The sequence below is a fragment of the Scardinius erythrophthalmus genome (genome assembly GCF_964197995.2).
Source record: "Scardinius erythrophthalmus genome assembly, chromosome: 11".
NCBI classification, from domain to species: Eukaryota; Metazoa; Chordata; class Actinopteri; order Cypriniformes; family Leuciscidae; genus Scardinius; species Scardinius erythrophthalmus.
The window spans coordinates 2614296-2628199 of NC_138231.1; the positions used below are offsets into that span (position 1 = coordinate 2614296).

At 37.0% G+C, this 13904-nt stretch overlaps 1 protein-coding gene across 1 annotated transcript in view; it reads right to left on the reverse strand.

Annotated features, from left to right (window-relative positions):
- Positions 1-13340, reverse strand: part of phactr1 (phosphatase and actin regulator 1) — a 24256-nt gene extending 10916 nt beyond the window's left edge. Inside the window, exons 1-3 of the mRNA XM_081379613.1 lie at positions 12968-13340; positions 3360-3521; positions 1360-1440 (exon numbers count right to left, since the gene is read on the reverse strand). Of these exons, the coding sequence (XP_081235739.1) occupies positions 1360-1440; positions 3360-3521; positions 12968-13280 (556 nt within the window). The 5' untranslated portion in view covers positions 13281-13340. The remainder of the gene's footprint in view (positions 1-1359; positions 1441-3359; positions 3522-12967) is intronic.
- Between the last annotated feature and the right edge of the window lie 564 nt (positions 13341-13904).

A 13904-nucleotide genomic window follows, 5' to 3' on the forward strand; every position in this document is an offset into this window, starting at 1 on the left:
TAATGGAAGGAGACGTATGTGTGTTATTCAAGCATTAATGGTAAGGAAAGACCCTTATACTTGAGCGGCACATATGAGGAGTTTCTGGGTGTTTCGCACTCATTTCTGCTTCAAGCTCTTGATTGTGGCATTTATTTGAGGTTTAGAATCCAGTATTCCTGTAATTCATTTGTCTTAAATGAATTTAATAAAGAACTGTCTCGTCTTCTGCCCAAACACACCTCATCATCTACGTCAGGTGACCTGTGAATGCACAAAAACTGTTTCCATTGCAGTTTTGCGAAATAGTTATTTTTTCAAATTGCCTGAAAAACCTCCTCATGATGCGAGCGTAAAAAACTTTTTTGCGATGAATGGGAGTTTTTGCGAAATTGATGTGTGTTTGGGCGTAATTCAATTCGCAATTTTAATTTGCCAATTTGAAGGGTAACGGAAACGCGGCTAGTCTCACCTAGGGCCCTATTTTAACGATCTGAAACGCAAGTATCAAATGCGAAACGCAAGTAACTTTGTGTGCGGGTCTCGCAAATCTAAAATGTGTTGGTCTGAAGTTGCTTCATTACTCATAGGTGTGGTTTGGGCGTAACGTGAAATAAACCAATCAGAGCGTCATCTCACATTCCCTTTAAGAGCAGGCGCGCTTGTTCCATGGCGGATTGCTATTATAACGGCGGATTTGCCAGGAGCGGTTCACAGCCGAGGAGACCGACGTTCTCGTCAGGGCCGTAAAACACAGAGAAGTGACATTGGGGACGGAGAAACACACCCAGATTAGCTTCGGTTAAACAGGCGTATGATCATTTGGGTAAATGTGTAAGCTAGATTTATGCCTATTTTTTTACATCTTCATGGACACAACAATGATTTCCCTCGTGTGGTAATATTGTTCCTTGTAATAATGTATGGTTTGCAAAAATGAAAACTGCTGCGTCTGTGTGTAGATGAGAGAAGCAAAGTGTGTGTGCGTTGAGCACACGCTACATTATGGCCAAGCATGCGCCCTTAAAATAGCGTCTGAATAACATGCGCAACACACCACTGACTTTAGACGAGGTTTCTCCTGGTCAGTGGCGGAATTGTTTTCTGAAACTGCAAAATAGCACCAGGGAACGTTTGCGCCGGAACACGCCTCCTCTTTTCGCTGAACCGCCCCCGGGAGCGCAAGTTCATTCCCTAATTTACTGACGTGTGTCTGTGGAGGGAAAAGTCCGCTGTGCGTCGGGTGCAAAATAGGAATGATACATGCGTCACTGTACAAAGTAAATTGCGCTGGGTGCAAGACAGGGCCCTTAGAGTGTCATAAACGTGATGTCACTGCCAATTGCATTGATTATGAGTGTGTGTGATGTAGACCCGTACCTTTCTCATACACTTCCTTCAGCACGCCTCTCTTGATGAGCTCTTCTCTGCTCTGACGTGTCGACATCTTCCTCTCCAGCACTGCGAAGCATTCACAAAACCACTCACACTAACGTTTGAATGTTTTTGAAAGAGTCTCTTCTGCTCACCAAGCCTGCTTTTATTTGATCAAAAGTAAAAATTGTGAAATATTATTACAATATAAAATAACTGTTTTCTATGTGAATATATAGTAAAGTGTAATTTATTCCTGTGATCAAAGCTGAATTTTCAGCATCATTACTCCAGTGTCACATGATCCTTTTCTTATTATTACCAATGTTGAATACAGTTGTGCTGCTTCATATTTTTGTGCAAATTCTGATAACTATCATCGAAAAGTTTGAAGTAAATAATGATTTTTTTAAACAAAGGAAAAAGGAAACTGATTAGTGCTGTCAAACGTTTAAAATATTTAACCACGATTAATCGCATTAATGTCATAGTTAACTCGCAATTAATCGCAAATTTTTATCTATTCTAAATAAAGCCTTGAGACGAAGAACCATATTTTAAGTCCATATTTTCACATTTTGAATAATAACATTTTTTTTATTTGGACTGTGAACATTATATTATATATTTTTATTTTACTTGAAGATGGACAACAAAAGCTTCCCAATTCTAATGAGTTAAGATTTTTCAGTGTCAATCTTAAGAATAAAATGTTAGAGTAATTTACATTTCTGGAATGTGGAAGAAAGGTAGGCTATAGGCCAGTTAATGTGGAATAACAGTATAAGTCCAATTCATCAAATCACTTTAAACCACTGGAGATTTGATTCCTTTATCTTAGTTTTAATACAGTAAAAGAAAATATTAAGCATTTCTTTCTTTCAATTTATTTATTTATTTTTATTATTATAATTTTTTTGCTAACGTAGATCACAGAACAAATACAGACAATACGGTGCGAACAATGAACAATACTAGGCAAACGCAGCTAAAACGTTTCGATTAATCCGTGGTTATAAGGAGTAGCCTACAGCTTTCATTTCGACCCATTCATGACTTGATCCGTTAAACAGAGTGAGCTATATGAACTGTAGTAGACGACGCCCAGTAGGAGCGTCGCGTGAGCAGCAGTGAAGCGGGAGTTTCGGCGCCGAGTGTGTACGGCGTGCCTGTTGTTTTGTTTCCGGTCTAGCTAGATTCGGTGTGGTGTTGTAGTTTTTCTAATGTTACTAGTTATTGCAACAGCATGTGAAAAAAAAAAAAAAAACGACAAAGTTTGCTAGGCCAAAAATAACGTTAATCTCGTGATAAAAAAATGTATGCTGTTAAAATGAGTTTGCGTTAACGCCGTTAATAACGCGTTTAACTGACAGCACTAAAATTGATACTTGAATTCAGCAAGGATGCATTAAAGGTGCTGTATGTAACTTTTTCACTCTACTAAAGCATAAAAATACCATAATATACCATATATTGAGGAAACATGCTAAGTTCACACACTCGTTTCTCTGTAAAACACTTCTACAGCCAGTTATTTTACTTTGAAATGTGTGTTTCCAGGCTGGAATGTGTGTTATTGTTTTGGTCTGTGATACTGCATGTTGCGTGTCTCAATCTGGCGACCCGTGTGAGTGTCGAGTCTGAGGAGGCGGGAGAAACGACGATCTCCGATATTTTGAATTCGACTACAGTTCCTATTTCCACCACTAGTTGTCATTCTTACAGACTGCACCTTTAAATTTATCAAAAGTGGCAATAAAGACATTTACATTGTTACAAAAGATTGTGTTTCAAATAAATGCTGTTCTTTTGAACATCAAAGAATCCTGAAAAATAAAATGTATCACGGTTTTCACAAAAACATTAAGCAGCAACCTTTATTTTTAATCAAATAAATGCAGGTTGGTGAGCATAAGTGACATCTTTCTGCAACAATAAAAAATGAATCATTCCACACGTTTGAGCGCTAGTGTATAAACGAACACATCTTCGGGCAGAAGACGAACCTGCAGACGTCTGTTTGAACTTGTCGCTCTTTTTCTTCCTCCATTTCCAGGGTTTGAAGAGTCGCCCTAGACTGGCCAGTTTGCTCCGTCTGCGGATGGGCGGTGTGTGTGTCCCGGGAACCAGCGAATCCGAGCGCATCGCCGCCAGACGCTCCGCACCCTCTGCTGAACACACACACACACAAACACGCTTTGAAGGAGTAAGACACAAATATGAAAATACTGCCATAATTTGCCGTCATAGTTTTCCGAACTGTTTCCCAGAGATTCCAGGACTTTCAGAAGCACTACTTTCTTGGTTTTCAAGGACTGAGATCTCACTTCTCAAACAATATCTTTATTATCTTTTCAATTGTAAAAAAAAAGGTAAGTAGATACATAAAAATAAACTAATAAAACAAAATGGTACAAATAATAAAGTGCAGGAGATGCAATGACTGTGGAAACTTTAACCATTTTTTAACCAAACTTTTATCGCTTTCCTTATTTAAACTGATTTATTTCCATGAATATATGATTGACCAGAAGAATGAAAGCTGTAACATATACTTTTATTTAGATATTTATATCTTATAACCATGTGAAATGGCTCTATAACTGTATTAGACGGACTGCAGCATTCATTTTGTGTGAAAAGATTGTTTTACCAATAAAATTAAACACTAATTTGATATATATTGTCTTTCAATAATTCAAGCACTTTTCAAGTGTCTTTTCTGAAATATGGCTGTTCTTAAGGGTTTTCAGGACTTGCATTTCAAAAAAGTAAAGTTCAAGCACTTTAAGCACTTTGTACAAACCCTGTCAAAGATGTCTAAGCTACCGTATGTCAACAGAACCACTTTTATGGTGCTTTTTAGGAGTAAAAATAACCACTTTCATTGCATGAAAACAAAAAACAAATCTTGTGTTCAATAAAGTAGAAACTTCCACAAGTTTAAAACAACATGAGGGCGAGTAAATGAAGACAACTTTCAGTTTTGGGTGAATTATTCCCTTAACAAGTCAATCTACAAACCAAATCTATAAAACTGGCAGGATTACACTAACAATTTCCAGAAGCTGCAATTAAAAAGTCAAGCTCATAAATCAAGTAAACGAGCCAAAAGAATTTAGATGGATTAGAGAGTAAGTGAATAATTGCGTAATAAATGTCACGGCCAAATACCTTTAGGATCAAGTAATTGGAAAAACTCATGCAACTATCTTCGGGATTTTCCCCCTTCTTCCCAGTTTGTGTCACACGTATAGGATTACGCTGAAGTTTTCAGACCTTTTTTATTACCTTTTCCATTAGGTGACTCAAATCAAATAGTTTAAAGAACATTAATTTTCTTAGATGAAGGGGGAGACGACTGTCTCCCGTATATAATATATAATATAAATACATAAATATATAATCACGATTATAATTTTCAGCATCATTACTCCAGTCTTCAGTGTCACATGATCCTTCAGAAATCATTCTAATATGAGGATTTGATGCTCAAGAAACATTTATCATTGCTATCAATCTTGAAAACAGTCATGTAAAAATTTTTTTTTAATCTAATTAAAATACAAAAATTAAACATGATTTTTTTCCCCAAAAGAACAGCATTTATTTGAAATAAAATCTTTTGCACCATTAAAATGTCTTTACGGTCACTTTTGACCCATTTAATACATCCTTGATGAATAAAAGTATGAATTTATTTTATCCCCCCCCCTTTCTATTTCAGATAAATGCTGTTCTTTTGAACTTTCTATTTATAAAATAATCAAATCATCATATTAGAATGATTTCTGAAGGATCATGTGACACTGAAGACTGGAGTAATGATGCTGAAAATTCAACTTTGATCACAGGAATAAATTACACTTTATTGTATATTCACATAGAAAACAGCGATTTTAATATTTAACAGTATTACATTTTTTTTAATTGTATTTTTTATCAAATAATTGCAGACTTGGATGAGCAGACGAGACTTCTTTTAAAAACATAAAAAATCGTACCGATCCCAAAATTATGAACGGCAGTGTTATATATAAATTTAAGAAGTATATATTTATAGAAGTTATATAAAAGCTTAATTCACAAACAAAAAGGGCTCCTGCACTGAAATCACTGGAAACTTCCTCTGGGAAAACTGGAAGCATTCTGGATGCTTTCTCCACCGGCTGTCGGTGACGGCGCGGTAAAAATAGGCTTGAGGCGCATTAAAACAGGCAGAAGGTAAAAGGAAAGAATGATGCTTGTTTCTCCAGAAGGGTTTTACTGCTGAACATTCACTTCAGCTCCACATCTGACCGATGAATGTGGGTCATCACGCATAACCAACAACGCAGAATACAAGAACATGAAACAACAGACAAAAACAACCAACAATAAAACGTGGATTTGCCTTTTAAAAGTTCAATGCCAGCATATTAGTTCACACTTGACATTCTTATGTTAGTGACATAGTGTAATAACGTAAGAAATTATCGATACTGAGAAAAAAATATATGTACTGTGTATTATATATATATACTACATATTTAAATGGTGCACACTATAACAAAGCATCATCAGGGTAACATGTGACACTAAAATAATGCAATAAACATGAAACCCTTGTACTTATTACAAAAAATATATTTTTAATATAAAAAAAATATACATAATTCTTACATTTATTATATAAAATGTTGAAATTCTTTATTATATTATATTTAATATTTAATTTAATTAAATTATTTTACATATTAAATATACATTTGTATGTATGTATATCTATTATAATTTTCCGCTGCGTATGGTCAGGTAACCAATTAAAGGTGCACTGTGTAATATTTAGGAGGATCTGTTGACAAAAAAGCAATATCATATAACAATGTTTTCAGAGGTGTATAAAGACCTTACTTCATGAACCATTATGTTTTTGAATTTCGTTTGCATTTCTGTATACACCACGGGTCCTTACATTGAAATGGCCATTTTGTGCCGACATGTTTCTACAGGAGCCCTGAACGAACAAACGTGATTCGTCACTATGTTGTTCTTCGTGCAAAGATTAATATTCGTGCACTAATAATATTCGCAATAACATATCGTTTTACTGAATAATTAAGTAAACATCATTTCTTAATTTATCTTTGTAAAGAAACCTCATTGTTTAACTGCTGCTCTCTGCTGTCTCAGACGACGACATCACTTCCTGTCGGCCAGCGTAACTTCTGTTGGGTGCAATTCACAACATCACCACTAGATGCCGCTAAAATGTAAATTGTCAAAAGTGCAAGGAATTAAAATTATAAACTTAAATGTTAATTGTAAACAAATGTTTATGAAGTTGCAGCTGTATAATTTATGGAAATACTGAAAGCTGAAAAACATTATACAGGGCTCGACATTTATGCTTGTCTGGGACAAGCGGATTTTTAAAGGGGCGAGTGAAAGAGAATTTTACTTGTCTGACCGGACAAGTGGCCTGATTAAAACGGCAATAACAAAAAATAACTAGGAAAACACCGAAACACGAGATTGACTCTGACTTTATACATTTAATGTAGGCCCTAACTGGCGATTGATAGTGTATAATGCAGTGATGAGGTTGCTTGTTCACGCAGCCGCTCGGGAGAAATCGAAACAAATGAGCGCAACACACACAAAGAAACAAAAAATTTATATTTATAACATATGATATAGTTAAGCAACATTACACGACCAAGACTGCTGTTTCGCGTCTCACAGTAACACTGAGTCATGTTTCATTTCTGAATCATTCAGTGTTTTGAACGAATCGGTTGAGTGAAATATTCAATGACTCACTCATAAACAACTGCCTCATTCCTGAACGAATCAGCCGTTTGAACGAATCGGTTGAATGAATGACTCAATGACTCACTCATTAAGACGTTCACCTGTCGCCACCTACTGGCGGTTCAGTTTCATATCATTTTCCCCCCAACATTTCTTTTTTGTATATAAAAAAAAAATAGATTTAAGACAATCTTGTAACATTATTTAATGCAGTTGTATTTTTTTTTCAGAGTAAATTATTTAATCTGATTGGTAACAGCCTTATAGTGTCTTTATTATTCATATAATTATATTTATTATTCTAATATTATTCTAATAATAATTATTGATCAAATTAAAGAATTTGAAATAAAAGATAAAGCAAGGGTGGTATGAGGGTGGTATGATTAGGGGTGGAAATACCCTTTATAAAAGGTAAAAATAAATGTTCTCTGGGTAAATATCACAAATATGCAGATTTAAATATGTCAAAGAAAAAATATGTAAATTATATTTACAACAGAAAAATAATTATTATTTTTCCTTTTAGTCCAACCGACTTGCCGGTTGTAGACTTGCGTTAAGACCGACCGATTTATTTTTATTTTTTTTACTCTTCAAACAACTAATACAAATGCAATAAAATAATATTAGTTATTAAGTATTGTGAATATAAATTGCCTAGACCTACATACAAACATAAGCTACGATCTTTCTTTTAAATAAAAACCTGTGGCTCGTCATCTATGATTATGTTTACACCATTGGTTTACGCATGTCACACTACGGCCTGCAGGCAGCGAAGTTCGCTTCGTTTCATTCACTGTCAATGGTTCGCACTTGGTAATGATGGCTGCGGCTTTATCAAATTACTCTAAAGATTATTTCATTTTTATATGTTGTTGAATATGGTTTATTAAAAAATAAATATGTGAGAGCGTGTTATAGGCTATGTAATGTTATAGTCAGATATGACGACGCTACTGGAACACACATCACCGCAGATGAGAAGCTGAGCATCTATTCATCAAGCCAATGTGCAAACTATCGCAAATCAAAGTGAAAGTAAGTCGCTGACGCTTAACACACAATCATCTTTATTAAATGTAAAGAAACGAAATGATCTACCAGGGCTGTTTCCGCTTTCTCTTATTGCGGGCTTTGATTCAGAAATTTTAGCTGATGATCAATAAAATAATGCATCTCGTAACTGTTGCTTTCGGTGACGTGCACTCCATTAAATCTGCATATAGCGGGAATTGAAGATCGGATTTATATCCGCAAAAAAATACATGTAACCAGGTGTAAATTGATTCGTTTTGATAAATCAGACATCAATCCGATCTGAGAAAACGCATGAAGTGGCCTGGTGTAAACAGCCCCTAGACATCGGTGAAAAACTAAATAGAGATGCATTGTTAATGTAACACATTAACATGTTTTTTTTCATATAGGTATTACATTGCATGTTAATGCAATTAACTGTCATTTTGTGAATTCTAAAGTCAATTTAATTTATTTGTTTCCCTCTGAAAATCCACTTTAGTTGATATCTAGTGGCTTCTTTCTTGATTCTGACCCAGTCAGTGACGTCACGATATGCAAATTAGTTTAAATTCATACCTATGTAATCATCATGACCAATTTTTTTTTTTCATTGAATCTTGAAAAAAAAATAAAAAATAGACCTACCTACCGACCCTTTTTTTTGCTGTTACTGCAAACCAAAATATTTTTAAGGATGGCCTGATCCGGACCAAGACTACCTCTTTTCATCTGACCAAATTTGGTCTGTTTGCTCCGGATTGTGGTCCGGGGGAGGGTTCACACCTGTGATTTTGATTCGGATCAAACTGAAAATTCAGAAAATCCGGACCAAACAAGGTAAGTGTGAAAGGGCCCAAAGACCCAACATCTACTGCAGTACTGGAGTGCCTCAGGGCTCAGTGCTGGGACCGCTTCTCTTCTGCATCTACATGACATCACTAGGATCTGTCATTCAGAAACATGGTTTTTCCCATCACTGCTGACGACACACAACTCTACCTCTCATTCCAGACAGATGATCCGACGGGAGCTGATCGCATCTCAGCCTGTCTGACAGACACCATAACCTCACAATTTCTCCATTCAGCAATATGTTCATCATCCATAACTCCTTTCAGGACAGCCAGGAACCTTGAGGTTAAACTTCACAGACCACGAACTACCCAGTCCTGAAGACTTGCCTTATACAACATGAGGAGGATCAGGCCCTTCCTATCGGAGCTACACAACTCCTGGTCCAAGCTCTTGTTCTCTCCAGACTGGACTATTGTAATGCTCTCTCCTTCCAGCTTCACTGTCAAACCTCTGCAACTGCGTCTGTGACGTCACCCATAGACTTTCTGAAGAACGGGTTTGAAGCCGTTTATGGGGGGTATGGGCGGCGCCATCTTGGAAAATCTTGGGAAATCCTAACCCCGCCCACCTTCTGACGCAGCGCGCGTCACTCAGCTCGCTCTGCTACTCTGGTTATCTCTGTATATTTTAGGCAACGAAATATGTTATAAAACACCATACTAACTCTTTTCGTTTTCATTTAAAGAAATCTTAAACATTATAGCCACACAAATGTGGTTCAGGCAACGCGTATTGATTATATTCACTGCACATAACGTTTGCCTATTTATGAAAAAAAAAAAAATATATATATAAAACACAAACCTGCCTCTTTTCATTTTAAATATAATATAAAAACATTAAACATTTTAATATGGTCCAGGCAATATGTGCATTTGTACTAAACAACAGATTTTGCAGTAAACAACATTACAGATCATATTCGTTGTATTAAAATTTAAAATGACAAAACTCAACCCAGTCTCTTTTTGTTAAATTTCAGTTTTATCAATATTAGCCATTATAAAAGTATAAGTTAAAGGTACAAGAAGCTATACAAATAAAGCAAACAATTCAGTCAAACATCACCGCTCTAGTCTAACCATACAACGGTAAAGTTAAATACTTATAAAGTTATGAAACTTCCCCTCAGCCAAAACGATTGGCCAGGGAACAAATTATAGATTCACGAGACCAAAAATCACCCGTTAGATATACACAAGACGAATTATATCTCATGTTTAACCACTACAGAGACGCCAGAGTCCGCGGCAAACCTCAGAACGACTAGCCGAGGAAAGGCTGTTCCAGGCGGGGTACATGAGCGCCGAGCGCCCGGTCATCGCTGGATCTCACAACTGGATACAATTTTCATAAATCTTTAAATAAACCACAGATTTGAGCTTTAAACAACTACATTCTCGCCTGAAAAACTCTTAAAACTACATTTCATGATACAGAAACAGTAGTATTATATTTCAACTGTGTAAAAGTTCTTACTAGATCAAGAAAGTTTGACCATATAACACCAATTTTATCATCACTACATTGGTTACCTATAAAGTTCCGTATTAATTACAAGGTATTGCTACTGACTTATAAAGCCCTAAACGGCTTAGCTCCAGTTTATTTAACGGATCTTCTATCGCCCTATAATCCATCGCGCTCTTTAAGATCACTAAATTCGAGGCTTCTGGTCATACCTAGGATATCCAGATCCACCAAAGGAGGGAGAGCATTTTCACATTTAGCACCAAAACTCTGGAATAGTCTTCCGGATACTGTTCGTTGCTCAGATTCGCTCTCCCAGTTTAAAACTAGATTAAAGACGCATCTCTTCAGCCAGGCATTCATATAATATTTTAATCTTACAGTTAAATCCGGTCTCTACTTCATAAACGCCAGAGGAGAACTGGCCCCCGACTGAGCCTGGGTTCTCCCAAGGTTTTTTTTTTCTCCATTAGGTCACCTGATGGAGTTTTTCGGTTCCTTGCCACTGTTGCCTTTGGCTTGCTCAGTTGGGGATACTTAATTTGATTAATCGATTCACCAGTGCTATTGATCTGCATTACCAAACGTGGATGTTTTACACCAGAAACAAACACTGATGTACTATTTTATTTAATACTGTGAAGCTGCTTTGATACAATCTGTATTGTGAAAAGCGCTATATAAATAAAGTTGACTTGACTTGACTTAAAAAAATGGCGCTTCTTATGTTGTCATTCTCCTTGGCGCAGCCTATGCTCGTTATCAGCTGTCAATCAAGCTGTCAATCAAAGTTAACCACGCCCTTATTTGTCATACATTTTATATCTAAATAGAGAGCCTAAGTCCCTCCCCTTCCGGTAGACCACCATGGGACCTTACTTCGGAAAAATATTGTATGGTAGTCAATGGCGCGAGACAACAAATATGTTGATCTCGTTTGAATTGTGCTCTGAATTACACATATGATGTTTATCAATTTAAAAGATACATTTTAAAGTCAAGAAAGTCGCAGCTTGATGTAAAACTGCTGAGGTATAAGACTGTGAAAATACGTAATTACAGAGACTACAAACCCAGAAGGCGCACATGTGACGTCATACCTTTTCTCTCAATGAATGAAGCTAACTTTACTGAAGCTAACGTCTGTCTGTTTCTATAGTCTTACGTTATAATCGTAACGTTACGCCGTCATGCCTGAGTGTTTTGTACCAGACTGCACACATACGAGCAACGGATCTTGTTACGTACATAGTGCGAGACGAGAGATGTAGTTCAATGAGCGATTTTCACATAAAACTAAATGTTACTCTTCTGTTTTATGACAAACTGCGACTTTCTTGACTTTCATAATTATCTTTTACATTGACAAACATCATATGTGTAATTCAGGGCACAGATCAGACGGAATAAAAAGATAAGTTGTCTCTCGCCATTGACTTCCATACATATTTTTTCCGAAGTAAGGTCCCATGAGCCGGAAGCGGAGGGGCGGGACTTAACTCTCTATAAGATCTAAACTAACGAGTTAGAAAAAAATTCACAGCCCTCATGGTTGTCAGGCACTCGGAACCTATCGAAAAATACAATAAAAGTCCATGGGACCAACCTATAAAAACATGAATTTATGCTGTGAAAACGGAAATTTTAACATGGGGGCTATAATGGACATTTGCTCCCTTTTGGGACCTCGCCCTAGCGGATTTTCGATGTATTGCAGTTTTTCGCACTTCCGGGTAGGCTTAATTTTTCAGATTAGAATGTTGCCGCTTGCTTGTGTAACACAAATAAAGTACATTTAATATATAATCACTAATCAAGCATGTAATTAAAACTCGATCCATTAATACTAACACGTTTTTTTCTTCTCTTCTACTCTATAGCGATTTAATAATAAATAAAAACAAAAAACACACTGCCTTAGACTAAACTGGGAAGGGTCACAGCACTTACATATTGTTGTCTTCTCATTTGTAAGTTGCTTTGGGTAAAAGCATCTGCTAAAAAATTAAATGTATATATATATATATATATATATATATATATATATATATATATATATAGGGTTAGGGTTAGGGTTAAATTCAATTCTTAAGTTGAATTTACTACCTTTTAATACCTTTTACAACCCCGCGGACACCCTGATATATACTGTATATATATATAGCCTATATATATACACATGAAAATCCTGACATCATCAAGTTTCTTACTTCTGTTAGACACTAAGGAAGATATTTTACAGAATGTTTGGGTATATATATATATATATATATATAACAGTTACCCAAACATTCTGTAAAATATCTTCCTTAGTGTCTAACAGAAGTAAGAAACTTGATGATGTCAGGATTTTCATGTGTGGATGAACGGTCCCTTTAACTAGTTAAGGATTAAACAGGCCAACATAAACAAGATTAAAAAACAGTTTTGGCCCGTTATACGAGGCATCGCCATCATCATCATCACTCACCGTCCCGGATGTCGTTCCCGCGGCTGCAGTTACTGCAGATGTGCTTGATATGACCGGAGATCACAAACGGAGTGTTGTTGTTACCGGGGGCGGTGGGCTGCCGTAGCCGGACCAGGTTAAAGGCTCTCCGTTTGCGCGGTTTCTCTGCGGACGATGACGATGATAATGATGAAGAAGATGATGCGTCCTCCCGTAACCGAGATGTGATCCAGGTCCCGTGCGCTCCCGTGAATGCGGGACCCGCCATGACGGATCCGTGTCTATCGGTCACACCCCGGGATGGTGCGGATACCGAACGGAAGAGCGCGTGCATTACCGATCATGCCGAGCCGCGCAAACCGTCCAGTGCGCGAGACCACACGCGCAAAAACCGTTGGCCCACCTGAGTATGAGCGCGCGCGCGCGTGTGTGTATGTACACACATACACCAGCTGATATAAGACACTTTGCTAATTCGGTATATTCTTCAATATATCCCCCCTTTAAAATCCCGGTAATCCTTCGGCAACGCTCGTGATTTCCGCGCGAATGACAGCGACTAGCGCAGATTTGTTTATCATAAGCGGGCGATGGATGCGCCTCTCGGCAGCATCACTTCAAATTCATCAACGTGACGCAATGCCGTGAAGTCCACGTAAAAATACGCGGACTGGAATCAACCGTTAACGGGAGCAAATTCACGGATCCTACTACGGCGAGAAGAGAACCTGTCATATGAATATTAATGAGCCAGCGTGACGTTCGGCCAGCAAGCACACCTGATTGGACCGTTGTTAAGTGCGCTACTATGCTGAAGGCTTAGTTCATTAATATTAATGATACAACGTGACATTGGTAGGACTAAAACAGCCTTTAACATCTAAATCTATTTTTATTTGTGATTAACTATATTTATTTATATTGTATCTCTTCTATCACAGTTTTTTGTTTCCAAGCA